Genomic DNA, 25,278 nt, shown 5'->3' with positions numbered 1-25,278 from the left:
TCGCCCCTGCCTCGGAAAAGAGACCAGCACGCAAGATGGAGTAAAAAAAGCGAGCTGTTATTTACAGGTGTACACAGAGATTGCAGGACCGCTGGGAACGTAACAGTGAACGAACGACATGGGAGGAAGCCCCAAGGCTGTCCCGCTCCAGAGAAGACTTTGTCCTCACGCTTCTCGCCCGCCGCCCTCCTACTGCCCGAGAGTCACCGCCAAGAGCGATTCTGACCACCGGCCCCCGACCAGCGCTGCGGACAAGGCACCTCCATGGAAACTGCCGGCTGCCTTTAATACCTGCTCCCGGGGACGGCAACGAGAGCAACCGTATTTATTTCCACAAGCGCCTCCTCGCCAGCGCGGATTGAGGGAAGCGCTCTGCCTGGCCTCCGGCGCCAAGCCCGACAAATCTGCCCACAGGCGAGGGGTGACGCTCCGCGCCGAAGCGAGCCCCCCGCCAGCGGCGCGAGGGCAGCGCCGAGCTACCGGCGCCCCAGCCCAGAGAGTGTCTGGGGCACCAATCCCCCCCCGCTAGCTACTCCCAGGTAACGGCCAGGGGAAGCAATTCAAACACCCTCCGGGGGCTCACTTCCACGAGGAACTGACCCCCAAATGGCTGCGGGGGCTCCTGAGGAGCTCGCTGTCAAACACAGCGCTGCAGGTCGGTCCCTCGGCCTCTCGCAGGAGAGAGGCAGAGCGACGCGCAGCGAGCGGCGTCCTGCCCAGACAGGGCCAGGAGAGGCCGAGCCTCGCCGACTTGGCTGCGCGTCAGTGACTCCGTGAACCTGAGGGCGCGGGAACTGCGCAAGCTTCACAGAAGCCCTTTGGGCGCGCGGGGACGGACGCAGGGAGGCTCCGACGTCGGCCCACAGCACCGAGTAGTTTTAGTGTACGGTTGCTCTCTGGAAGAACTCGAACACAACTGACACTGCAACGGAGCTCTGGAGCAGACGGACCTGCTGGCTGAGGTTAACTCTCCGGCGACCAGGTGTTCAGCATACTTTTACCATGAAGAAAAACCTGAGATTTAGGACACCTGGAGCCTTGCAAACTGCCCCCAGAGGACAAAGCATTTGGTATAAACCAGTTAAGCCTACAGTTTCTACAGTTTCCTAGAAGACAAACAAACGGACTGGAAACAGACGTCTGCGGCACCTTACGGGGGAGCGCCCGAGAGCCGAGGCACCCCTGCTCTCCCCCGCGCTGCTCGAGCGGCGCCGCCGCAGTTCTCCGCACTCCTCCTCTCTGGCTGACCAGACAGTCCCCTCTCGGCAGCTCCCCTCTAAATTCAGCCTTGCCTCTCGGAAGACAGTCGCCGGGACGCTGAACGCCGAGGACAGGGCTCGGGGCAGGCGGCGCGAGCCGTCCCTCGCAGCTCTGGCAGCGGCAGCAGGTGAACCTCTGTAGCGTCAACTCAGGCGCGCCGCGTTGCACGGTTCTGCGTCTTGTCTACATGTCCTCGACGCTCCACTTGTACGCGAGCTCCTGAACTGCCTTCTTGTTGGCTATCCTGGCGAAGCGCTGCTGCTCGAATCCGTTGGACCTACAAAGTAACGCCGAGAAGACGGTGGGCTGCTGCGCAGAAGCTTCTCTGAAGCAACGAAACTTTTCAGAGGCAGAATGAGTTTTCCCACTACTTTTAGTCTGGCTCAGTTTCCACCTCGATCTGTGGCCAACGACAGCGAGCGTCTCTGAAGCGAGCTCCGTCACCTGCACCCTGAGGACGGGTGGCTCCCTCCCCGCCTGCTGCCGGGCGTTCGCGCTGCGGAAGCTACCCACAGCCTTGCTGACAGCGCCGGCCTTCCTCCCTTCTGGCCCGGACAAGCACGTATTCATCACCCAGGCACCACTTAACACGTTCAGCCTCACTGGTGCTAACAATCTCATTCATCTGATACCTGGGCATCTTTACAGTGAACTCTCGGAAGCAAAAGCTCATTATTTTTACTATTATTCTACCGCATCACTGTCTCGGGAACACGTACCTGTCCACACCATCCCAGCGATGCCCGGGCCATATATTAAATCTGTTGAGTGGGGGCGCTGGTCCTTTGTACCTCGGTTTCTCTGGAGGCAGAAAGAGCAACACAGCCGCTTATACTTCAGCGCAATGGTGCGGTCACATCGTCACCAACCTAAGACGCATACACAGGCGCGGCGCACGGGCTGCTTAACGGCCAACCGCAGCTCGCGGAGGAAACTTCCTAAGATAGACTCGACCAAACCGGAGTCTGCGCGTTTTTAAGCGACCGGATCCTGCTCTCTCAGCTAACACGCAACAGTAACCGCTACCGGTGACGAGCCAATAGCAGCAAACCCCGCTGCTGCACCGACTCCAGAGCCGCAGTCCCTCAGGACCGAGCTGCTCGGGCAGCCTTGGGCTCTTCGTTTAACAGCAGCGGCATGTCTACGCTGCTGGGGCCTTAAACCGTACGCTGGTGCGACTCCGCATCCAAACCTTTCTTTTCTTTGTTCTCTTTGGCCTTCCTTTTTTTGATGAAGTCAGCCATGGGGTCTCCTTCTCTCTCTTGTTCTCTCAGCATTCGATCTAGATCCTGGTCATCAATGTAACGGGCCAGCGGCTTCTGCATCTCTCTTATTGCATCTTCCACGTTCTGCTGCTGCTGCCTCCCCTGCGCCAGCCTGAAAACAAAGAGAGTTTCACTCCACACCCAAGCAATCGTTTACCCTGACTTGCTCAATTTGCAGGAGCGATCGCAGTCCTGAACTTCCCCTGTGCGCGCAGCATCCCCACCGCACACCCGGCAGCGGAGGGAATAATCGAGGGGGTCTCTAGGACACGTGGAACACGCGCTCTCCCGGTCCCGGGCTCAAACTCGGAAGGAAGCGACGTGCCACCAACGCCACCGCTGGAAGCGGTATCAAAGCTGGGCTAGAAAGCAGGGAGAGGAGAGCCCCGAGCTGTAACGCCAGGCCCCAGGACCGCGCCGGGGAGCCCTGGGGAACCTTACCCTTTACCCCATCTGGCGTATTGCTCGTCTCTCTCGGACTTGGCTTCCTCTTTCCGCCTCTGCTCCAGCCGCTCCTGCGCAAGGTCCCTCTTGCGGCCCGACTTGTCTCGGAAGATGGTCTCGGAGTGCCGGGATTCCTCTGGAGGGGGCAGATGCCTCAAGTCACCCGTTTTGGAGCATTTCGCCGTCTCCAGACAATTCAACAATTAACTGCTACTCGTTTCACCGTTTTTCCCTTCCACCTGTCCTAGCCTCGGAAAGAGCTTGTCGTCCAAAACCAGGCAGGAGCGCAGCTCTTGCTTTTAGCTGCTGCCCCACGCAGCCACGCTCGGACCCAGAGCTCTCCGAGTATCGGTCTGCTTCTTCAGACTCGCCGATAAGGCAGACAGAGGAAAAGCCCCTCACCCTCCCTGTGATTTCACTGGCATTGCTTTGAAATCCCCGTTTATCAATCTTTTATTTCAGAGGCTCGGTGACCCCCCCAAGGAATCCATCAGCACGCCCGGGTGCTGCTCCACAGGGATGCAGCCTAACACCAGGGCCTGACGCGGCGTCAAGAGCCAGCTGAAAGCAGGGCAAGAGAAAGCGAGCTGGCACTCGCGCGGTCTTTTGACACCCCTACCTTCCAAGTGCTTGTTGTTTCTCTCGTGCCTCCTGAGCTCCTGCTGCTCCCTCCACAGCACATCAGCTGACACCAAGCCAGCTTTGACCCCAGACAGCATCACGTTGGCCTGCAAATCACACCAAAATCACATTTACTGCCGGCTGAGAGCCGCCCAGCGATCCAGAGGCGTAACGAGGGGACGGCCCGAAATCAAGAGAGCCGTGTCAGCAGAGACGGCCGTGCGACAGAGCCACTTCGCTGGCAGCCTGGCGACCAACTTCCCCAGACCTCCAGAAACAGAGCGGACCGAGGCAGAGCTCCTCTCTCGCGCCTACCTCACGCCTCCTCCCATGGCAAGCGGAGGGTCTGGCGCGGCTGCATACATGCAGCATACGCGGCACGTCCAAGTTCTGCTCCACAATTCGTAAGCCGTTGGACTTGTACGGCTTCCTATCACCAGGAAGTAACCTACGGCTTACGCGGAAAGACGAAACGCTTACCTTCTTGGGAGACGCCTTCGCGTCACGGTGGCGAGGAGGTGAGAGGTCAGGGGGGCTCCTGGAACCGTGCTGCTCCTTCCCGGCTGGCAGAGGCCGTCGTGGAGGAGATAAATCGGAGTCTGACGATTTGCTCTGATTCTGTTTGAGAGCACCACGCGTGGGGGAGCCGCCGCGTACGCGGCCTGGCCTGCGGTCTGCATCGGAGGCGTTCCGGGTTCCCCTCCGTGGAGATGGAGAGCCAGAGCCGTGCCGCGGGCACCTCTGAGGCGAGGGCACCTGCCTAAGCTTTTTCGTGGCTGGAGAAGCACCTGCAGTGAAGACATTACGAACTAAAAATCACAGAATTAGACAGAATCAGTCCCACGAAAGGACTAAACGTGGCGGTGCACGAGGTTAACTCCTAGAAAAATCAAGGCCTTAAGAGATGGCAAGCTGTAGGGAGAAGACAAGTACGTGACAAGAATCTGAATTCTCTTCCTCCTGAACGTGTACCGCCTGGAGACACAGTTTAAACGCTGTTTTCTTTTCGGACACGCTTAAGCCTTAGCCAGCTAACTCTTAGGTTAATTCTAGTCCAGCTGATGAGAAACAACACAGGATTACGAGAACTAGCTGTACCACCAGAAACGACAACTTATCCGCTACCATTCCATGACTGCGGACTACCAATTCCACAGCACTCACCTCTCGGGAGCGTGCAAACGCGATCACAGAGTGGGCAGCCAGCAAAGCACCGGACAGACAGAACAAACTCGCACGCACGCTCACCTTTTGGTCTGCTCTGCTTTTTCAGACTAGGCGACCCAGCCCTCTTTCTCCGAGGCGGTGATGAATCTGAGTCGGAATCGTACCTCTTCTTCCGCGGAGGGGACAGATCCGGAGTAGCCTGACGCTTCTGACGCGACGAGGGCTTGTCAGAGACGCCGTGCCTGAGCTGAGACTGCTCTCCTTGGGCTCCCCCCGACTGCGGCCTCTCTGTGGTTTTGCAGCCCTTTTTCCCCATTGCTGAACTGACTCTCTTTGGAGACACGTCTGGGGAGTCGTGACGCTGTCGCCGGGGCGGTGACAGGTCAGGGGAGTCGTGACGCTTCCGTCTCGGGGGAGAGAGGTCGAGGGAGCCGTTGTGCTTCCTTCTTGGTGGCGAAAGGTCCGGGGAGTCATGGCGCTGTCTCCTGGGAGGTGACAAGTCCGGGGAGTCGTGGCGCTTCCTTCTTGGTGGCGAGAGGTCCGGGGAGTCGTGGCGCTTCTTTCTTGGTGGGGAGAGGTCCGGGGAGTCGTGGCGCTGTCGCCGGGGAGGCGACAGGTCCGGGGAGTCGTGGCGCTGTCGCTGGGGAGGCGACAGGTCCGGGGAGTCGTGGCGCTTCCTTCTTGGCGGGGAGAGGTCTGGGGAGTCGTGGCGCTGCCGCCTGGGAGGCAAGAGGCTGGGGGAGTTGTTTCTCTCTCGCCTGGGAGGGGACAGATCCGGGGAGTCGTGGCGCTGTTGCCCTGGAGGTGACGTGTCCGGGGAGTCGTGCCGCAGCCTCCTTGGTGGCGAGCTGTCCGGGGAGTCATGGCGCTGGCGCCTGGGAGGGGAGGAGAAGGTGAAATGAGAGTTAGATGTTTGTTTGTTTTGCCGTCTCCAGACTGGAAACAAAACCTGAGTGGGACCTGTGAAGCTAACCACAGGCATCAAGGATGAAAACAACTTTCTGAACACGAATTCACGCTTGATTCTGCATCTCCCTGTAGCGACCCGCGTCACTGAGCCACAGACTTCCCAAAGTAGATCCCAGAAACCCTCTGAGCCAGCCTGGATCACAGGAAAGCTGTAATTTTAAGGTCTCCGAGGACCCTGGTGACGCTCATCCTACAAAACCCATTTTGTGCCCTTGTACAATCATCTTCTCACAAGGAAACGCCCCATCGCGCGCTCCCAGAGAGCCTGGACGCCGTGCGACCACAGAACGTCCCACGGATGCGTTCAGAAAAGGAGGCACCACCCAGATTCCTCCGACACGGTCAGAGGCCTGCGGGACAGCCGTTCGCGTACCACGCGGAAACCTGGGCAGCACGCTGGCTGCCAGCTTCCCCCCCAAGCAGAGGTTATTTGACAGTGGAAAAGGAATCCCTGCGCACGCCACTTCTCACGTGTCACGGCAAAGCACTTTGAAACCGCAGAACAAGACAGACGATACCAGAAAACAAGAGTTACCCGACAGAAGAATTTCTGCTTGGAGCCCCGTACCTCACGGTAGATTTGGCCGGTACTGAAATATCTGAACTTTGGGAGTCTTCATTCTGGTCTAAGGAAAAACAAGCAGAAAGTCACCATCGTTAGGGTTCTCCACGGTTCACGATCTCTTCGGCATTTCAAAGATTTTTTTGCGCTAGTATTATTTTTAACTTGTGATGTCGTTGTTTGGAGCAGTTAACGTTCAGGGAGAGAGGGTGCAAAAGTCCGGCCTCACCTCCTAGAAGTTTCCATTTAGCGTTTGTTCGGAATTCCTCCATGAGCTTGACTTCGTCTGGACGCTCATCTATAAATTCTGCCACCTGAAGATAAAACACCAGAGTGACCAACACCGCTTTAAAGAAAGGATTTCTACCCTCTAACACAAAGGATTAAGCATAATTGCACTGACGGGCAACTGCTGCGTGACCATCGTTTAGCTGCCTCCCTGCAGGCGGATCTCAGAACGACTTTCCAAAGCCTTCACCTTCAACATTTATCTCTTCGCTGCCAAGATTTCCAGCCCGTGCCCCGGCCCTGCTGCAGCGGTCAGCCGGCCCCGGCAGTCGCACAGTTACCTTCCGCCTGCTCTCGAGCCGCTGTTTTAAACACTGTACCACACGCTTTTGGCACTTGTGAAAATGCAGCCAGGTAAAGAGCGGGCTGCTGTTATCTGCAGGGAGCTAATTCAGCCCCCTTGGGCTTAAACCAGGAAAACTCCCCCCAGCCCTGCCGCAGAAGCTACCAAAATAGGAGGCAGCGAGAAAGGGTTTGGCAAGCGCTTCCCAAAGAGAGGCGCGAGGCAGGCCGCAAGCAGCACGGACTTAGTCTGCGAAACCGCGTTTGACATCATTCCCCGCTCACCACAGGCATGTCGCCTTCGTCCTCCTCCTCCTCCTTCTCCTGGACGGCGGCAATGCTATTCCAGCTGACGTCGTCGTCCACAATCCGCATCCTGGGAGCGGGGAGAGGGGCCCTGCCGTCAGGCCGGCGGCAGGGAAGGGAACCCGAGGCCCGATCGCTGCCAGCTGGCCCGCGGGTGGCTACGGGCACGGGGGAATTGCTGGCCGCGGGGAGAGCGGGGGCATCGCTGGCCCGGGGGGGGGGGATTGGCTGGCCCGGGGGGACCCTGGGGAGCGCCCCGGCCCCGCGGGACGAGGACAAGGGGCTGGGAGGGGGTCCCGGCGGCCGGGGCCGCGGGGAGCTGGCCGCCGAGGGGCGCAGGGCGGAGGGCCGGGCCTACCGCGGCAGGCCGCGGCCTGCGCCAACCGCGGCCTCCCCTTCCCCCGCGACTCACCCGCTTCTGCCGGCGCCGCCCGGCGGCTTCTTCTTGCGGCGGCGGCGGGGCTGGGCGGCCTCGGCGGCGGCCGGCCCGCTCAGGTAGCGCCGCAGGTACTCGGCCTTGGAGAGCCCCTGCGCCGCCATCTTGGCGCTGCCCGGAAGCGACGGCGAGCGCCGAGGGCCACGCGGCCGCGGTGGGCGGGGCCAGCGGGAGGCGGGCGGGCGGACAGACGGACGGACAGACAGCACGCCTCCGTTAAACACCTTTTATTGGGGGGCGGCAGCCCCGAGGGCACCCAACCGCGGGCGACTGCGGGCTGGAGCGGCTTCCCCGGGCCGGGAAGGGGAGGGGGCCCGGCCCCACAGGGGGCCGAAGGGCTGGGGCTACCGGCCCCAGGCTCCCTCCGACTCGTAGCCCTCCGTCTTCATGTCGTTCAGGCCCAGGTCTTCGTTCTGCTCGAAGCTGCGCTCGTAATGCTCCACTTTCAGCTCCGGGTCCTCCTCCGGGGCGTACACGTTCTGCGGGGCGAGACGGCGGCCGCCTCCGCACCCCTCTCCTCTCCCGCAGCGCCCCGGCGAGGGCCTTCGGACAACACTCGCCCCCCGCAAGGGCGAGTCCGACGCCCTCAGGCCGGCCCGGCCCAGCCCACCACCTTCCCAGCCCCTAATCCCGGGGAGCTGACACCGCTCCCTCTCCCCGGAGAGAGCCCGCAGCACCCCACTCGCTGCCGGAGCCCCCCGCCAACACACAGCAGGGAAATAAAAAAAGAAAACCCACTCAAACGGCTCAGGAGACTTCAAGGAGTTCATCTTTCAAGCGCACAACACCGTACCTGAAGGTAGCTGTTGCCTGCAGGGTCGTCCATGATGAAGTGAGCCTTCGCCTTGCCCTCTATGATCTGCAGAAAGAGAGCAGGCCCAGGCCTTAAGGCTCTTTCTGATCCTTCAGCACTTCTGGCACCGAGACGTTCCCAGCACGCTTTAGACAGTTCTAACATTTTCCTCAGTTAAAACCCAGTAATAGCTTGAGAAAACAAGCGGGGACACGGCAGGGCAAGCGTGGAACAGCTCGAAGGGCAAGGCGACGCTTGCCGAGGAGTTCAGTTAAACATACTTCATAGCTGCGCTGACAGTGGCAAAAACCAGATGGCAGAGCACGGAAAATTAAGAGCGCGCTCACCTCCTGCAGCTTCCCAACGAACTCTTGCAGCTTTTCCGTTTTGCTGGGCGCGGAGCTGTCCCCCAGCGTGAAGGGGTTTCTCTCAACCTGGAAGAACGGACCCGCTCGCTCAGCCGGCCGTGCGACGCCCAGCCCCGCAGCCAGGCCAAATGGGAACGCGGAGGGGTCCGAGCCCCCCCAGGCAGCAGCGCGGGGCCGCTCACCAGGTCTCGGATGTCCTTCAGCAGCCCTTCCAGCGTGGTGAATTTCCCCCCCAGTGCTCCCATCCCCAGCTCGAACTCCAGCTCTGGGATCTCCACGCTGCACGTCTCCGACTGTAAGGGGGAGCAGCCCGTGAGCCCCCGCAGACGGACGGACGGGCCCCACGCGCCCGCCGCAGCCGGGCGGGGCGCGCGTCCGAGGGCACCGTACCTTTAGGACGTCCCTCGTCATGTCGGAAGGGTCTGTGATCCGAAGGGTAATCCTGGTGCCTTGCGGTTCGATCGCTCCTCCGGACTTCACCTAGGAAGGCCCGGCAGTCAGCTTCCCGGGCTTTTACACTTCAATCGCACCAAGGGGCTTCACCCTGGCAGCTCAGAGGCCGCTCCAAACCTCAGGACGGTGCCGCAACCAGGGGACTCGAGCAGGCGTGGAAATGGCCGACTTGCACCAAACAGAGCTCTGGGAGACCCGATTCTCCCCCTTCCCTCGTTCAGGAAGGCGAGCCAGGCCCAGCCTGACCTCGCTGCGCAGGCCAGCCTCCGCACGGCTCGCATCTGGCCTGGCCCCCAGCCACACGCGAGCAAGGCAGCCCCGCTACGCCCCGCGCAACGCGCCTCACGACGCTGCCCCGAAATCCAGCCTCCCTCCCAGCCCAGCTTCCCAGTCGTCGGGAAGCAGAGGCCAGGGACCGCGAGAAACACCCACCCGCGAAAGCTGGGGACACCGCTCCCCCTCCCCGCAGCCCCCCAAAAAGGGGTCGGTAGTTTCCCAGCTCACCTCGTTTGTCCTGTGCCCGCAGGAGTCGCAGTTTGTGGCCATGATGATCACTTCCTTAAAGTGCGGGATTTCTGGAGCAGTCAGGGAAAACGCACCCAAAGGAGAGCCTCAAAGCAGCAGCCTGCGCCCTCTCCGCAGCCTCGGTCCTTCCCGCGGTAGTGCAGGACCTCGCTGGCAAGCCGCGAGCGGCACCGAGACGGATTTGCACCCTGACAGGCTCCACTAGGAATAATTTGTTCGTGCCTTACGGGTGCAGCAGGAGGAGACCTGGGGCGGCACACAGAGCGACTCCCACCCCCACGCCGGCCCCCGCTCAAAGGATACGCACTAACTTCATGTTTGTGTTGGCTGGAGCGTTGCACTCGGGGCAGTTGGTGTTGAACTGCAGCACCTGGGTCCCGGGAAGGGAAAGGAGAATCAGAAAGTCCCAGCCAGCCCAGAAAGCCCGTCCTGGGTGCCAGTCACCCAGGCACGGCCGCCACCGCGCTGCAGTCGCCCACCTCGTTCCTCAGATCCTCCGCGGAATCAGCTAGCTTCTCATCCAGCTCCTCTCCCTGCAAGAGGGAGACCAGAAGCAGCAGTAATTCACTTCCGTTCCTTAACCCAGGCTCTCCGAGAGAGCGAGGGGACCGATCGGCCCCGCTCCCCCAGGCCGAGAGCGCGTGCGGCAGGCCGACGGCACCGCGGCGGCCCCCCGTTACCTCCAGTCCCAGCATGGCAGCCTGCTGGGGAGTCCTCCTGTAGCGAGTGACCACGAGGGCATCATCCTTCTGCGGTGCGCGCGGGTTCTCCACAAAGCTGTTCCCTGAAGGATCGTCCACGATCTGCGGGAGAAGGAAGCCTGGGGAAGCCATCCTGCGCTTCCCCCGCGCAGAAAGGGGCCGCGCTCCCGCGCGTACTCACAAAGGTGAAGGGGGAATGTACTTCTTTCAGCTGCTTTAGTTTACCAATGAACTCATCTATTTTCCTTGCCACCTCTTCGTCCGTCGCCTGCAAAAGAGGACTCGTTTGGGACCGATGCCGGGGCAGCCCAGAGCTGAAGACAGCGCCGATGACAGCGCAAACCAGAGCCCGTAACGCGTTTCTCGTCAGCGGCGTGCAATGCCGACAGGCAGAGGACGAACGAAACGAGCGTTTGCCAAGCAGGCGTCCCTGAGGGGCTTCCCCTTTCGCAGCATCTTACCCTGCGGACGGGCTGGTCCTGCTCCAGGCCTGCGACAGCTCTGTCAATGATCCCTTCGATGGTGGTAAGGACTTGAGAGGGAAAGAGAACGGAAGCGACGGCACCGTTAAGTACCCCACAGGGGCGCTACCCGCCCCGCCAGCTCGCACCGATCCCTGGCAGCCGCCGCACGTCGGCCCTCCCGAGCTCGCTTGGCCCAAGGGACGGGAGGCCGGGTCCCTAGCGGGTGCCTGCCGCGCCCCGGCCGGCACGCCGAGGGGCGCGTACCCACCTCCCTTCTGGGCGAAAGGGGGGATCTCGAAGTCCAGCTCCGGAATCCGAGCCGTGGCGCAGTCGGTCTTCACCACCTCCCTGTTCATGTCCTGCGGACGACAGCCGAGGAGCGGCGTCAGGATCCCCAGCGGGAGCGGGAGCTCCCGCACGCTGAGCGGCCGCGCCGGGGTGCGCGGCGCCCGCCAAAGCTCCCGGCCAGCTTTAGCGGCCTCTCCCTTCGCGCAGGGAACGCGCAGGCTTTGGCCTTTCAACGGTCGCTACCAAGCAAATAACGCTATTTCTCACAGGGCGGAGAAGGTAAACACTTTATTGCTCAAGCAAGACCGGCCTGCGAGGGGCACAGGGGCGCAGAAGGCGGCTGCGAGGCGGCTCCCCGCCGCCGGGGAAGCAGAGGGGAGCCCCCGCTCACCTGACGGGAGGTGACAGCCAGGGTGTAGCGCACCCCCTGCTCCTGGATCCTGCCCGCGGACTGGATCTCCGTGTTGGACCAGGAGCAGCTGTCGCAGGCGAAGGAGCTGACGATGATCTCTTTGAAGAAGGGGATCCTGGTGAGCAGGAGCCGCGTCACCCCCTGCGGCAGCGAGGGGCCTCGTGGGAACCCGAGTCCTCGGGGCGCCCGTTCCCCGGGGGCCCGGTTCGCCCTCCCTCCCTCCCCCCCTCCCCGCCCGGCGGGCCCGGACCCCGCGGCCACCCCCGCCCCGGGGCGAGCCGCGGCGCCGGCGGCTCCCTCCCCGCTCCCCCCGCCCGGCGCCGGCCCCCGGGGGCCGCTGCGGCGCTGCTCCGGGCCCGCCCCCCCCGCGCAGGCCGCCGGCCGCCGCGGCGCGGCCCGCCCGCCTCCCTCCCTCCCTCACGTTGCGGAAGCAGTTCATGCACAGGGACTCGATCTCGGCCGGCCGCTGCTCGCCGTCCTCGGCGCTGAGGGGCCGGAACAGCGGCGCCTCCGCCATCCCCGCCGGCGCCTCCGCCATCCCCGCCGCCCCCAGCGCCGCCATGCTGCCGCCGGAACCGGAACCCGCCGCCATCACGTGAGGCGCGGCGGTCACGTGAGGAGGAGGCGGCGAGGGGCGGCCCGCCGTGGCGGCTGCTTTATTGCGGTCCGGCCCGCCCCGGCCGCCCCCGGCCCGCCCCGGCCGGCCCCGCCGCCCCGCCCCGGGCCCTCAGCGCGCCTCGCCGCCCCGCTCGCCCAGGCTGAGGGCCAGGTCCCGCCAGAGGGCGTCGAGGCGGGCGCGCAGGTCCTCCAGCGGGGGCGGGCCGTCCTGCGGGCCCCCCGGGGCGGCGGGCCGGGAGGAGAGCTTCAGCCTCATCTCCTCCGTCTCCTGGTCCAGGGCCCGGGCGAAGTCCTGGATCTGGAGGTGCGTCTCCCTCCGGAACTCCTCCACCCGCCGCTGCACCTCCCGGGCCAGCTCCTGGGCGTAGCGGGCGGCGGGGGCCGGCGGCTGCCGCGGGCCGCCGGCGGGGAGGCTCAGCTTGGCCTTCAGCTGCTCCAGGTTCCTCTGGATCTTCTGGTGGAGGTCCCTCGCCTCCCGGGTCAGCTTGGCGGAGAGCTCCTGGATGTGCTGGTTGAGCGTCTCCGGGCTTGCCTGGGCGTGCGGGACGACGTTTCGGTGCAGCTCCTCCACGTTGCGGTGGATCTCGGTCACCAGCCGCTCCGAGTAGGGGCGGAAGATGTCCTTCACCTGGTCGGCGTGGAAGGCGAGCTTGTCGGCGTAATGCGCCATGAACCGCTGCACCTCCTCCGCGCCCTCCAGGAGCTGGGCCGTCGCCTCCCGGCTGGGCGTGAGCTGCCGCCGGAGCTCCCGGGCTTTCAGCGACACCTGGTCCAGGAGCTCCTCCGTGAAGGGCTGCAGCCGGTAGCGAAGATCTTCCAGGTGCTTGCCGACCTTGTGGTGGACTTCGTCCACGTACGGGGACAGTTTCACCCTCAGGCTCTCCAGCTCCTTCCTGATGAGCTTCCGCAGGCTGTCCGAGTCGTGGGAGAGCCGGGGCTGGAGGCCTCTGTCGAGGGGCGCCAGCTTCTCCAGGAAGTCGCCCGCGTAGCCGGCGCCATCCCGAACGCTTTCCTTCTGGTTTCTGCACGAGACAGCACGTGTCGTTGCCAAGCACCCCTAACACACCCGTAATAAAGCCGGTGACAGCCGCGAGGGCCGTCCCCACGAGCCGTTCTGTCCCCGGGGAAAGAGAAACGGGGGCCGGCGCGCGGCGGTGGGGCCGGGGGGGCTCGCGGGGGGGCCGCAGGGGGTTACGCGGGCCGGGCGCTGCGAGGCAAGCCCCCGGCGCGGCGTACTCACGCGACGTCCCTGCCCAGCTTGCCGCTCGGGCCGTGCTCGGGGCTGTCCTTGTCGCTCGTCAGCTGGCTGAGGTACTCCCAGAAGCCGCTCCTTGCCAGCTCGGCCGGCGAGGCTGCGGGCAGGAGGGCAGCGGTCGGCGGGGCGGCCACGGCACTGCCCACCCCCGGCGCTGCCCTCCCGCCCGGCGCTGCCCCGGCCCGCGGCCGCCGGCCGTCCCCGAGTGAGCTCCTCCGCTCGGCACCCACCCGGCGAGGGGGCCAGGAGGCCGAGGAGAAGCGCAGCCTTCAGAAGCATGGTCTGCCGGGCCGGCGGGCCGCTGCGCTGCGGGGAGAGAGAGAAGAGGAGCGTGGTGGCTCACGCCGCGGTGCGGGTCTCCTCTCTGAGCGCTCGTGGGTCGGCGGTCCCCGCGCTTCACGCCCCCCTCGCTGCTGGCCGCAAGGACCTCGCTGGCGGGGTCCCCGTAACGCACGGGAAACGGCGCCCAGCTCCTCCGGCCCAGCAAAGTTAACCGGGGCGTGAGGTGCCCCTGCCCGCGCTGGCTCGGCGGGGCTACCCCTCGCCCCTCACCTGGCTCCTGGTTGCCTCCCGCGTCCCTCCTGCTGGGAGCCGGCCCGCGGCTCCCTTTATATCCGCCCGGCGGGAGGCAGAGGAGCGCGGGCGATAAGGCGCATCGGCAGGGGTAGGCTTTTTGGACCTCACTCCGTGTAAACACAACGTGGAGGTCCACAGACGTTCCTGAGGGGTGACGTGGGGGCCGGTTATCTGCCCGCCGGCGGCCCCTTCGCCTGCCCCGCGCCGCTCCCGGCCCACCGCCCCGGCCGGCCTGACCTCGCTGCGGCCGCGGGCAGCCTTAACCCCCTCGGGGCTGCCCTCCCCGAGCATCTGCCGGGCAGAGACCTCCCGCCGGAGCTGCCCCGACGCCGGCCAGCCGCGGCCCGCTGGGTCGGCCCTTGTTTTCCCAGCGATAAGGGCGCCCTCGCTGCTCGCTCTGCGGGTTTCCCGGGAGGAGGCTGGCCCTGCCCTCGCAGCCGACCTCGGCGAGGCAGAGCAAACAGCGGGCGGGAGCTGCCAGGGTGGCGAGGGGCGGCAGAGCAGCGGGACGGGGATGGGGACGGCAGCTGCGGCTCGCCAGCCGGCAGCTCCCGCCGCAGGGGCTCGCAGCCCAAGCGGAGGGAAAGGGAGCCCGGAGCCCCGGGATGGGGCCAGGGTGGGTGCGGGAGGATGAGCCCGGCCCCGGCTGTGCCAGGGAAGGGTGAAAGGAGCACGGTGGCCGTGTCCGCAGCCCGGGCAAGAGGGCACGCCTTCCATGCGGGCTGCCTGCTCGCAAACTGCCGGCTGCGCGGCCCCGCTTCCCGCTGGGGTACCAACCCCCCGCGGTTCGTTCTCTTTCCTTTGCAAGCTGCCTTTCCCCGGGAAAGAAAAGGGCAGCGTTTTCAGCTCGGGTCTCGCCCCCGTGGAGAGCGCCGGCTGCTGACACCAGGCTTTTAAATCAGGAGAGCGCTGCAATGTTTGCGCTGAAGCAACCCAGCAAACAGGGACCCGCTGGGACCGGTGTCTCCCCGGCGGGGCCGGGGTGCGGGCAGCCTGCGGTGGAGGGCGAAGTCCGGCGCGCCGCAGGGGTGAATCTTCCAGCGGTCGCCAGCGCTCCTCTGCCACCAAAGTCCGCCCTGCTCCCTCGCTGCTGCCGACACGCGGGGTCGCCCCCAGCATCCCTGGCCGCACTCCCATCCCGCGGCTCCTGCCGCCGCAGCCCACGCGGGAAACCCCGCCGTCCGTGGGAGCGCTCCTCGCGGGGCACCCGCCGGCAGAGTGGCTCGGGGCGCTTGCTGTGGCCGTAGCTCCAGTCCTCTTCCCCGAGCTCCTGGGGCCAAGGGCCCTCTCCCCCGGGGCCAGTCGAGCCCCGCTGCATCGGGGCACGGTCCCCGCAGGGCCACGGGGTGGGGGATGAGGTGGCCGTCACCCGCCCGGCGCAGCCTGCGGAGACCTGTCCCCCGCGGCAGCAGCTGGCCCCACGGCGGCGAGGATGCTCGGCCATACACCGGGGCTCCGGCCGTGCCGCAGCCGCCCAGCTGAGGGGCTCACCCGGCTGCAGCTGCCCCCAGCCCCCGTGCAGCACCTGCAACCCCACGCCGGGCACCGAGGCCCCCACCCGCCCGGCCCCACCTCTCGTCCCTCTCCCAGGTGCCCTGGGACCCGAATTCGGGGTGATGCTCTCCCCTTGGAGCAGCGGGAGCCGGTGCCCCAGGCTGCCCGAGGCGGGATGGGACGGCGGGGTGCCGAGGGGGAGGACGGACACAGACCAGCGCATGCATCACAACAGGCCAGTTTATTTCTGCCGCGGGCAGCGGCCGTGAACGCTCGCGGTGCGGGGGTACGGACGGCCACCCCGCGCCCCCTCCCCGTGGCACTCGGGGGGTCTCAGTTCTCCTCCGGCTGGGTGCTGTTGAGGAAGGCGGCCACCTTCTCCCGCACCTCCTTCTCCAGCAGCTGCAGGTGGTCCTCCACGCCGGCGGTGCCGGAGCCCAGCTTCCCCCGCATCTCCTCCAGCCGCTCCACCAGCTGCCGCCCGAAGGTCTCGCCGAAGGGGGCTGCCTGCTGCCGGAAAGCCTCCAGCGTCTGCCCCACGCGCTCGTCCAGCTGCTGGGCCAGGGGCGCCAGCCGCTGCCGCAGGCTCTCGGCGTCGCTGCTCGCCGCCTGCCGCAGCTCCTGGGCCAGCGGGCTGAGCTGGGCACGCAGCTCCTCCGAGCTGGCAGCCAGGCGGGCGCGCAGCTCCTCGGCCGCCCGCTCCATCTGCGCCGTCAGGCTCTCCAGCTGCCGGTTGAGGCTGTCCTGCACCTCCTGGGCGTAGGGGCTGAGTCCCCGCCGCAGCTCCTCCACGCTCTGCCCCACCTGCGTCTTCAGCTCGTCGGCCAGGGGAGACAGCCGCTCCTTCAGGCTCTCCACCCCGCCGTCGATCTGCTGCTGCAGCCGCTCGGCGTAGGGGCTGAGGGAGGCCTGGACGCTCTCGGCGTTGTCCTGCAGCCGGTCCCGCAGCTCGCTGGCGTAGGGCTCCAGCGCCCGCCGCAGCTCCCCAGCCCCGCGGTCCACCTGGGAGCGCAGCTCCTCGGCATAGGGGCTCATCTTGGCTTGCAGCTGGCGGATGTTGGTGCCGATCTGCTGGTGCACCTCGTCGGCGTAGGGCGCCAGCTTGGTCTGCAGCTCCGCCAGCTCCCGCCGGATCTGCTCCTTCAGCCGCTGCGAGTCCTGCGCCAGCCGCGCCTGCAGCTCCGTGGCGAAGGGCACCAGCCGCTGCTGCAGGTCCTCGGCGTAGGAGTTGACGCTCCGCAGGTTGCTCTCCAGCAGGGTGCTGGGGAGAGGGGGGGGCGTCAGCACCCGGCGCGCCCACGGCCCCCTCCCCTGCCCAGCACCTCCCGGCCGCCACCGCGTCCCCGTCCCCAGCCCGCGGCTCCGCTCACTTGAGCTGCTTGGTGATCTCGGCTTGCTGCAGCTGGTCCACCGTCTCCTTGGCATTGCTGCCCAGCTCGGTGAAGTACTTCCAGAGCACGCTGGCCACCTCGTCCGGGTTGACGTCAGCCCGTGCCCCTGCAAGCAGATGCCGGGATCAGCGCCCGCTGGGCAGCTCCCCTGGGGACATCAGGTCCCCCTCCCTGCCCCGGGGCAGGACCAGCCTCCTGGCAGCGGGGACCCGCACGCCGCCTCACCTGCGACTGCAAGGAGCACCAGGACAAGGGCGGCCGCCTTGGGAGACATCCTGAGCGCTGGGGATGCCTGCAGGAGCGCAGAGCGGAGATGAAGGGAGCCCCGGGGGCCAGCAGCCCCCCAGCCCCGCGCCACCTCCCCTCCGCCACCGGCTCTCCCCACCTCCCCACCGCAGCCGCTCACCTGCGCTGCTGCCGGGTGCGGGTACCTGCTGTGCCGGCGAGCACCCGGCCGCTATTTATGCAGCCTGAGCGCCCTCGGCGCCTTCCACGCAGGCCTGTGACACAGGCCCCGGGCTTGGACTTTAGCAAGGTCGCGACGTGGAAGCGCCTGACGTGCGCGCAGCCCTGACATCACCTGCAGCCCTGCCAGCTCCCGGCGGGGTGCCCGGGGCCAGGGCGGAGAGGGCGTGGGGGTACGCAAGGGCACCCCGTGGCTGAGCCCCTCCTGGGAACAGGGACCCCGGGCCCGAGGGGGCAGCGCGCCGCGGGGGGCAGCCCCCGGCTCCACACCTCCGTGGGACGCAGCGACGGCCCCGCCGGTGCCGGCGGCGCAGTGCCCGGGATGCGCGGTGTGGCAGGGCACGGGGAGGCTGCGGGGACCCCTCAGCCCTGCTGCCCGCTGTGCCGTGCCGGGGATGCGCAGCGGGACAGGACCCGGGCTCAGGGGGACGCTGTGACGGACGCACGGGGGCACGAGGGACTGCGCACATGCGGGATAGCATCGCTCCCTCCGAGCGCCGGCTCCTGGGGAAGGCCTGCCGCAGGGAACGGCCGGGCCCCCGCAGCTGCAGGGTGTTGCACCCCTGCGGTGTCAGCGTGCCCTCGACCAGAGCTGGGAGCAGCGTGTGTCCCTGGGCATGGGGCTGGCGGCACACGCCCCGGGCATGCAGCCCCTGGCTCAGCCCACCCGCTCCCCGCCGGACCCGACCTGGGCTGGAGCCCGGCGGTGATGTGTCACGGCTGGGGCGAAGGGCACGGCTGGCGGGGGCAGGGATCAGCCAGGCGCCGGCGACGCCAAGGTCCAAAGAGCCGTCTCGGTGCCCCACGGCCGAGGGCGCAGCCCGGGCACACGCCGCCCACCTACGCCCTCCTGGCTGGCGGCCGCCCCAGGCGAGGCGGCCGCAGGGTGCCCCCGGGCAGGGCCAGCCCGGTGGCATCGTGCCCGGGGCCGGTGCCGCTGGATGTCACCCTTGTGCTGGGTGCGCCCACGCCAGCCGCAGGCCTGTCCCCAGGGCTGCCCTCGCCACGGTGCGCCCGACAGCGGGCACCGGGCTGGCCGCACGCACGCCAGCGTGCGTGGGCCTGCGCACACGCGTGTGCGCGCACGCAGACGCGTGCAGAGCCTCGGTCCCCGGGGGATTTCCCAACTGCTGGCCGGGAGGCAGGCCCCTCGGCAGCGAACCTGGCAGCGGGAACGGTCTCTGCAGACGCGGCCCCTCTCCGGCCAGCCCCACCGCCCCTGACCTTTGCACAAACACCCCCGGGGGCGCCGGTGGGGAGGGTATAAAGTGGGAGCCCGGGCTGCCCCCGCGGAGCAGAGCCCGGCGCAGGTGAGCGGGGAAGCCCCCGGCAAGGGTCGTGCCGGGAAGGGGACGGGGACGGGGTCGGGACCCCCGCGGGCGTGCAGGACCCCGCACGCCAGCCCGCACCACGCGCTCTGCTCTCTCCCCAGCCATGAAGGCGTCGCTCCTGCTCGCGCTGGTCTGCGTGGCCGTCCTGGCGGCGGGAGCAAGTAAGGGGCGGGCGAGGGCTGCGGCAGGAGGAGGGGGACGGGGCTCGGGGTGCCGGGGTGCATGGGGGGGGGCACAGCCCCGTGGCCCCGTCCCCCCGCTCCCACGAGGCTTGTGCTCGCAGGGGCCGACACGCCTGAAGAGCCGGAGGCGCTGGTGCGGAAGGTGCAGGAGTACGCCCAGAAAGCCACGGCCGCGGCCAAGACCGCCTTCAGCATGGTGCAGGAGTCGGAGGCGGCTCAGCAGGCCAGGTGCCCCCGCGTCCCCCCGCCAGCCCGGGCAGCCGGCCCCGCCGCCCTGCCGCCCGCGGGGGAGCCCGGCCGGCGCCCCGCTCTGAGCCCCCTCTCCTCGCAGGCAGTGGCTGACGGACAACGCCGACCTGGTGAAGCAGCGGCTGGCCTGGCTGAAGGAGCAGCTGGCGGAACTCTGGAAGCAGACGCCGGCCGCGTAGCCCCGCCGGGGGCCGGCCGGGGGCCAGCGGGGCTGGGGTCCCCCCGGCCCTCCACCCACTGTCGCGGGTCTTGCAATAAAGCGGCGCTGAAGCAGACGGCTGTGGCGGTGTCACTGGGGGGGGCGGTGAGGAGGAGTGCGCACCGCGGGGCGAGGAAGGGCCGGGACGGACGCCCGCGCCGGGCCGCTGCTCCCTCCCGCCAGCACCGGGGCCGCACATGGCCGTGCCGGGGCGAGCACCGCGCGCCACCGCCCCGCGCACGCGTGCCCGGGGCAGCGGGAGCCGGGTGCCGCTCCCGCAAGCTGGGGGGACCCAGCTTAGAATCCCAGAAGGGTTTAGGTTGGAAAAGACCTGTAAGATCATCGAGTCCCCCTGCCAACCCAGCGCTGCCAAGTCCGCCACTAAAACCAGCCCCTGCCGGGCTCCGCCGCCCCGGCAGAGCCCGGCGTGCGGGGAGAGCCTCCCGCGGGGCCGAGCCCGGCTGCGGCCCTGGCAGAGCTGGGCTCGGTGCTGGGGGAGCCCCGGGCGCCCGCCCTGCCAGCTCCCCGCGCCCCCACTCCAGCGGCTGCCCCCGGCCCCGAGCATCCCTCGTCCCCAGCACCGCGGGCGGGCTGCCCCCGCCAGCATCCACTGCAAAGACTGAGCGAGCTCCAATAACTTAAGTCGTGTTTATTTGACAAAAGGAAGGCAAAGCTGAGAGCGACGCCAGTTCGGGGAGGGGAGGCGGCGGGAGGGGAGGAGGGGGGTCCCCGGGGCGGATGCCCCGGGGCTGGCCTGGCCCGGGGCCCCCGCGGCCCGTCCCCAGAGCCCCCCCGGGGGGAAGCACCCCAGGCAGGGCAGGGAGCGGCCCCAGGGCGGCTGCGGGAGCGGGGCCGGGGTCAGTCCCTGGCCGCGCCGGCCGGCGGCTCAGGCCACGCTCTTCTGCAAGTCGTCCAGGAGGGCGATGAAGCGGGTCTTGAGGCTCTCGGCGTAGGGGGTGAGGCGCTCCTTGAGTTCCTGCACCAGGGGCGTCACCCTCTCGCGCATGTTGCTGAGGTGCTCCACCACCTTGGCCTGGTACTCGGCGGCCTGGGGGATGCCCTTCTCCCGGATCTCCTCCAGCTTCTGGCTCAGCTTCTGCCGCAGCTCCTCGTTGTAGGGCGCCAGGCTCTTGCGCAGCTCCTCCACGTGCCCGCGCAGGCGGTCCCGCGCCTCCTCGGCCACCGGGGTCAGCTTCTCCTGCATCAGCTCCACCTTCTGCTTGGTGAGCTCCTTCAGCTCCTGGGCCACGGGCGCCAGGCGCTGGCGGTACTGCTCCAGCTCCTCCGTCCACTTGGCGGAGAACTGGTCCAGGAAGGGCCGGATCTTCTCCTTCACCTCCTCCAGGTCCTTGGTCAGCTCCTGGCGCAGGGCCTCCGTGTCCTTCAGCCACATCTCCCGCACCTCCTTGTAGTAAGGGGCCATGTCCTCCCGCAGCTTGGCGGCGGCTGCGCCCAGCGCATCCAGGCTGTCGGCCAGCTTCAGGCTGCGGGGAACGGAGGGAGGTCACGCACGGCGCCCGGGGGACCCCCGCCGGCCCCCCGCCACGCTGTCCCCCACTTACTCCAGCTGTTTGCCCACGGCGGAGGACTCGAACTGGGTGATGGCATCCTTGCCGCCGGCCTTCACTGTCTCCAGGTACACTTCCACCATGTCCTTGAGGCGATCCAGGGGCGCCTGGGGTTCATCGTGCTGCCAGAAGTAGCGGGCCTGGGTGCCTGCGGGGAGAGCCCGGCGCGCTCAGGACAGACCGCCCGGCGGGACCGCGGCGGGGACGGCGCCAGCCCTGCTCGTCGCCGCCCCGGGGACCCGCCCGGCTCGGGAGGGGAGCGGGGAGCCGCTTGGCTGCAGCCTGGCTCGCGAAGCGCTTTGGCAGCCGGGCGCTTCAGCAGCGCTCGCCTCGGGCTCGGCTGCCCCCTCCGGCCCCGTCCCGCGGGGGTCCGCAGCTGCCCCGGCCCCGGCCCCGGCCGCGTTGGGACCTACCCGTCAGGCAGAGCAGGGCGAGGGCCACCACCACGGCTCTCATCTTCGCGCCGAACCTGGGGACAGAGCAAGAGAGTTGGGTGCAGGGAGCCCCGGGCACAGCCAGCCCCAGCGGGAGCCGAGCCCCCCATCCCGGCACGAGGGGCCCCCGCCGGCGCCGTGGGCGAAGCCAGGAGCGGCAGGACTCTGGCCCCCGCGGCACCACGGGAGCCCCTCGAGCAGCCCGGGCTCTTACCAGCTCTCTCCTGCCGCTGCCGTGCTGCCGGTCGTCCCGTCTGAGCCGGCCGCTTCCCCGCCGCCGCTATTTATGCAGGAGGGGGCAGTTCCCGCCGGAGATAAGCCAGCGCTGCAGCCCAAGAAATCGCTCCCCGGCGCGGGCGATGTGGCGTGTAGAGTTCAAGGATCGCGCGCGTGGGCCAGCACCGAGGAGCGCCGGCTTGGCAGGGGCGGCGAGCAAACAGGAGCTCCCCGCGGGACGCGGCTCGCTGGCCAAGGAGCCTGTTTACGCTCCCGGTGACCCAGATTCCTGCTCGCCGCTGCGGCCTCGCCGGGGCCTCTCGGCAGCCCCCTGGGCTTGGCCGGCAGCCCGGGGACAAGGCTTATACCCGCAGGGATTTGGCCAGCCGTACCCAGACCCCCCGGTCCTCCGCTCGCCACCGCTGTGGGGCTCTGCCCCGTCCTTCCCCGGGCCGGTGAGAGCCACGCTGCTCACATCACCCGCTTCCCCCCGACGCGGAGGGCTGGGGAGCCGTGCCCTCCCTGGGCAGCAAAGCAAAGGCGCAGCCGGAGCGGACACCAGCCTGGCCGCAGCACCCCGGCACGGCCACCCCGGATCCCCAAACCCGGGGGCTGCCCCGTCCCACTGCCACCGGCCCGGGCACCAGCAGGAGCCGAGCGCGCGGGGCTGAGCCCGGGGGGAGCCGCCTGGCCAGAGGGGACAGGGAGCAAGGGCGCCCGTCCCCCGGGCAGCGCCGCGGGGGAGCCGGTCGATGCCGGGGGGAGCTGCGGGATGCTTCGGAAGAGCAACGCTCCCTGCATCCCTCTGCCGCTGCCGGGGGCCTCGGGAAGCCCTGTGGAAGCGGGCGGAGATGGCGACAGCCCCGGGGACGGATGGAGGACACGGGGGCTGGGGAGCCGGCCGGGAGCGAGCGCGGCCGCGCCTCGAGCTCTCGGCCCCGGCCGCCGCGGGCGCGGAGGCTGTTCCGCCTCCGCAGCGGGCGTTGAGCAACAAGGCAAACAGGAGCCCGGGGAAGATCGTCATCATGGTTTTATTTGTCATGATCCCACTGTCCAACTAATTGACTAGTTGCAAGTGACCCACAAAAAAATGGACTGAAGGTTTACTGAAACTTTTTTAGTCCAACATAAATGAGGAAGAAAAAAATACTTCTGACATTTCCAAAAAACAGAAATAATAGCAAAGTATATTAATATACATTCAACATATACTGCGCGTATTGATTACTACAATACAAAGCAATGATAAAAAAAAGTGTGATACTGCGAAATGGCACGGTTAAGCGAGTCCCTGCTGTTTCGGATGCTTGCTGTAGGGTGGCCGTCGACTCTCCCAGAAATACAGTGTCATGTAAACAAAAGGAAAACAGACCGAAGGTACAGAGCGAAAGGCTTTCGGGGCCCCCCGCCGCCGGGCGAGGACGCGCGAGCGGGTGGCGGCGCCCGGCAGAGGCGCGGGGCACCGGGAGGGCGGCGGGAGCGCCGGCCCGGCCGGTGCCGCTCGGCGGCCGCGGTTTCTCTCCTCTCTGCTTTCGGGGATCGCGGAGCCGCTTAGCGTTACGTTCCCGGGGCGGGGGAGAAGGGGAGGCCGGGAAGAGGCCTGGGTGCGGGCAGCAAAGTCCCCTCTGCCGTGCTGGTTTCACACTTCCTTCTGTGCAAATTCCGGAGGGCTGGGGCGGCTCTTCCTTTCGTAAAAAACGTTCCAGAAAAGTGTCAATAAGAAGGATTTGAGCTGTCGCGTGTAAAGTCCCGAAGGCAACGGTGACCCCGAGTGCTCCCGAGCCCCGGCTGGGGGGCGTCACGCTCTATCCGCCACGGAAAGGATGGCGAGAAGGACAAAGAAGAGATCGATGCGCGTCCGAACTGTCTAAAGGAGAATACCACTGTCGCCACTGGCACGAGAGAGAAAACCAGTCACAAGTACAATGTCATTAAAAGAAATAAAATACTTTGAACAAAAGGTGCAAGTCACAATTCATATAGAACAGAATCTAGTTAAAAATTTCTCTCAAACAGAAATTCCTTTTGCCTTTTATTAATAACAATAATAATAAAACAACATTTACCAAAAAACAATTCCTACGCGATCAGGAAGAGAAGCTAAGGAAACAAAGAGGAAAATCTGTCTTCCCTACGTTAAGCCAGGAAAAAACCAACAAACCCCGGTCGTTTGCGGATTTGCGAAGGAGAGGTTGGGGGGAGGAGGGGATCCTTTCAGCGCACTGACACGGAGAGAAGGAACAAAAGCAGACAGAGATGAGACAAGAAGCGTATTGCACCAGGGGTGGGTGCTCCCCGCCGGCGGCGCGGCGGGCTGGCACCGTCCTCGCCCCCCGCCAGCGCCGCCGGGCGCGGGCCGCGCCGGGCCCCTCCCCGGCGCAAAGGGTTCGAGAGCGGAAGGACAGCGCGGCGGCGGGGGGCCGGGGACCCCGCTCCGCGTCCCCGCCGGGGCGGGCTCCGGGGAGGCGTCCGTCCCAGCCGCCGGCCGGGCCGAGGGCCGGAGCGGCCCCCGGGGCCCGCCTGGCCCCGGCCAGCAAAGCCCTCCAAACCAGACTCAGTGCTCAGGCTCCGTGAATCCTCTGCCGACGCCTAGGACTCAGGTTCTCCGGTTATTTCCGTGGTAGCTGGAGTTACAGGCAAACATGGCGAAAATTAAAGAAACCAAAGGAACAACACACTGGATGAACTGATTATGAGGAAAGGGGCCATGGTATTCCAGTTAGTCAGAAATACTACGGCAATTTGGCGCAATGCTGCTAGATACTGTTGGTTTAAAATGGACCTTTTCGTTTCAAAGCTGTACGTAAAACCTGCAAGAGAGAGAAGAAGCGGAGACGTTAGGAGACAGCGGAGAACGGCAATTCTGCCTCCGCCGCCGCCTTCCCAGCCCGGACCCGCAAGCTGCGCCCCGGCAGGGAGCCCGGCCGAGCAACGGGGCTCGGGGAGAGCCGCAAAGGCCGGGAGGGAACGGGGCGGGCGGCAGCCAGGCGCCAGCGCGGGAGCTCGCGGTCGACGGCCTCTCCCCCGGCCTCTCCCCTCGGAGCAAGGGGACCAGGAAGGAGGCGCGCAGGAAAGTCAGGCCAACGGGCCTCGGGGTCGGCCGTCGAGGCAGCCCTCGGCGCGCAGCCGGGAAGAGGAGGACGCTTGAATACTCACTCCCTCCTGGTTACACCCCTGCCTGCTCCATCCCAAAGGGCACCTCCGGGTGCTTGTAGCTCAGTAGGACGTCTGTAATACATGTCGACGGGTAACAGGAGGTGTTTAGGTGCTGGCTGCCATCACCGAGGTTGGGATGCTCTTGACCTTCCAAACTCTCCCCGCATTCTGTAAGGCCAAAGAGCAACATCAGGGTCCGCCCAGGGAGCGCTAAGGGGTCGCAGCTCCAGCGCGGGGATCAGGCCGGCAGGCTGCCGTGGCCGAAGGGGGAGCTGCCCCGCGCCCGCCGCTCCCCGGGAGGAGAGGCGGCTCTGCCGGCAGACCGCAAGCCGGTCCTCTCGGCTCCTGACCAGCACCCCACGCCCTCCGTGCCACGTCTCCGCCGCTCGGCCCGGTCCTTACCCTCGCTCTCCCTGTCGCGCAGCTGCTGACTGGCCATCAGCGACGACTGGCTGAGGACGGCATCGGACATCCGAGCAGAGCTTAGTGCTTTTCCTGCCATTAAACTCATTCCAGGCAAGTTATCTAGCTGCACCTGCG

At 66.6% G+C, this 25,278-nt stretch overlaps 7 protein-coding genes across 14 annotated transcripts in view; 1 reads left to right on the top strand and 6 right to left on the bottom strand.

Moving 5' to 3' along the window:
- Positions 1-36: 36 nt before the first annotated feature.
- On the bottom strand, positions 37-7,783 carry BUD13 (BUD13 homolog). Of its 2 annotated transcripts, none has more exons than XM_082330624.1 (11): positions 7,577-7,783; positions 7,144-7,234; positions 6,518-6,602; positions 6,262-6,352; positions 4,839-5,632; positions 4,071-4,378; positions 3,589-3,697; positions 2,967-3,105; positions 2,453-2,637; positions 1,980-2,061; positions 37-1,537 (listed from the first exon to the last, which is right to left on the bottom strand). In XM_082330624.1, the coding sequence occupies exons 1-11, from the start codon at positions 7,702-7,704 to the stop codon at positions 1,444-1,446; spliced, it is 2,106 nt and encodes a 701-aa protein (XP_082186750.1). In that variant the 5' UTR covers positions 7,705-7,783; the 3' UTR covers positions 37-1,443. The 2 variants fall into 2 exon arrangements, with proteins under 2 accessions (XP_082186750.1, XP_082186751.1); XM_082330625.1 differs by having other exon boundaries at positions 6,295-6,352.
- Positions 7,784-7,820: 37 nt separating this feature from the next.
- Positions 7,821-12,187, bottom strand: ZPR1 (ZPR1 zinc finger). The gene is made up of 14 exons (XM_082330626.1): positions 12,026-12,187; positions 11,584-11,745; positions 11,173-11,263; positions 10,902-10,972; positions 10,622-10,708; positions 10,420-10,542; positions 10,219-10,272; positions 10,043-10,109; positions 9,719-9,789; positions 9,152-9,241; positions 8,944-9,054; positions 8,741-8,827; positions 8,394-8,459; positions 7,821-8,079 (listed from the first exon to the last, which is right to left on the bottom strand). The coding sequence occupies exons 1-14, from the start codon at positions 12,164-12,166 to the stop codon at positions 7,945-7,947; spliced, it is 1,356 nt and encodes a 451-aa protein (XP_082186752.1). The 5' UTR covers positions 12,167-12,187; the 3' UTR covers positions 7,821-7,944.
- A 50-nt stretch (positions 12,188-12,237) lies between these two features.
- APOA5 (apolipoprotein A5) lies at positions 12,238-14,344 on the bottom strand (the record flags this gene model as incomplete). The annotated part of the gene is made up of 4 exons (XM_082330541.1): positions 12,238-13,279; positions 13,468-13,574; positions 13,708-13,783; positions 14,162-14,344. The coding sequence occupies 4 exons, from the start codon at positions 14,342-14,344 to the stop codon at positions 12,332-12,334; spliced, it is 1,314 nt and encodes a 437-aa protein (XP_082186667.1). The 3' UTR covers positions 12,238-12,331.
- Positions 14,345-15,880: 1,536 nt separating this feature from the next.
- On the bottom strand, positions 15,881-17,212 carry APOA4 (apolipoprotein A4; the record flags this gene model as incomplete). The annotated part of the gene is made up of 3 exons (XM_082330577.1): positions 15,881-16,808; positions 16,918-17,044; positions 17,164-17,212. The coding sequence occupies 3 exons, from the start codon at positions 17,210-17,212 to the stop codon at positions 15,881-15,883; spliced, it is 1,104 nt and encodes a 367-aa protein (XP_082186703.1).
- A 513-nt stretch (positions 17,213-17,725) lies between these two features.
- Positions 17,726-19,344, top strand: APOC3 (apolipoprotein C3; the record flags this gene model as incomplete). Its single annotated transcript, XM_082330540.1, has 4 exons — positions 17,726-17,732; positions 18,791-18,895; positions 19,018-19,144; positions 19,248-19,344. 4 exons carry the CDS (start codon positions 17,726-17,728, stop codon positions 19,342-19,344), a joined length of 336 nt encoding a protein of 111 aa, XP_082186666.1.
- Positions 19,345-19,998: 654 nt separating this feature from the next.
- On the bottom strand, positions 19,999-21,651 carry APOA1 (apolipoprotein A1). The gene is made up of 4 exons (XM_082330879.1): positions 21,581-21,651; positions 21,346-21,401; positions 20,927-21,080; positions 19,999-20,848 (listed from the first exon to the last, which is right to left on the bottom strand). Exons 2-4 carry the CDS (start codon positions 21,386-21,388, stop codon positions 20,251-20,253), a joined length of 795 nt encoding a protein of 264 aa, XP_082187005.1. The 5' UTR covers positions 21,389-21,401; positions 21,581-21,651; the 3' UTR covers positions 19,999-20,250.
- A 943-nt stretch (positions 21,652-22,594) lies between these two features.
- SIK3 (SIK family kinase 3) overlaps positions 22,595-25,278 on the bottom strand; it is an 85,261-nt gene continuing 82,577 nt past the window's right edge. For all 7 annotated transcript variants that reach the window (XM_082330866.1, XM_082330867.1, XM_082330868.1 and 4 more), the window contains 3 exons: positions 25,141-25,273; positions 24,739-24,906; positions 22,595-24,392 (listed from right to left, as the gene is read on the bottom strand). In XM_082330866.1, the coding sequence (XP_082186992.1) occupies positions 24,749-24,906; positions 25,141-25,273 (291 nt within the window). In that variant the 3' untranslated portion in view covers positions 22,595-24,392; positions 24,739-24,748. The remainder of the gene's footprint in view (positions 24,393-24,738; positions 24,907-25,140; positions 25,274-25,278) is intronic.

This window comes from Platalea leucorodia, assembly GCF_965183815.1.
Source record: "Platalea leucorodia genome assembly, chromosome: 20".
Classification (NCBI taxonomy): Eukaryota; Metazoa; Chordata; class Aves; order Pelecaniformes; family Threskiornithidae; genus Platalea; species Platalea leucorodia.
The sequence above is the reverse complement of the archived record's forward strand: the minus strand, read 5'-3'. Positions and strand labels throughout refer to the sequence as shown.

Bases quoted from the DNA above. Each gene is read 5' to 3' on its own strand.
- BUD13 (XM_082330624.1), bottom strand. From the start codon at position 7,704: ATGGCGGCGCAGGGGCTCTCCAAGGCCGAGTACCTGCGGCGCTACCTG. The intron at 7,235-7,576 runs GTGAGTCGCGGG...CCCCGCTCCCAG, and splicing joins GGCGGCGCCGGCAGAAGCGG to GATGCGGATTGTGGACGACG. The intron at 6,353-6,517 runs GTGAGGCCGGAC...GTTTTTCCTTAG, and splicing joins TAAATGGAAACTTCTAGGAG to ACCAGAATGAAGACTCCCAA.
- ZPR1 (XM_082330626.1), bottom strand. From the start codon at position 12,166: ATGGCGGCGCTGGGGGCGGCGGGGATGGCGGAGGCGCCGGCGGGGATG. The intron at 11,746-12,025 runs GTGAGGGAGGGA...TCGCTGCCGCAG, and splicing joins GCATGAACTGCTTCCGCAAC to GGGGTGACGCGGCTCCTGCT. The intron at 9,242-9,718 runs GTGAGCTGGGAA...GGGCCTTCCTAG, and splicing joins GCGGGCACAGGACAAACGAG to GTGAAGTCCGGAGGAGCGAT.
- APOA1 (XM_082330879.1), bottom strand. From the start codon at position 21,388: ATGAGAGCCGTGGTGGTGGCCCTCGCCCTGCTCTGCCTGACGG. The intron at 21,081-21,345 runs GTAGGTCCCAAC...CTCTCCCCGCAG, and splicing joins CGCCCTGCTCTGCCTGACGG to GCACCCAGGCCCGCTACTTC. The intron at 20,849-20,926 runs GTAAGTGGGGGA...CGTTCCCCGCAG, and splicing joins GCCGTGGGCAAACAGCTGGA to CCTGAAGCTGGCCGACAGCC.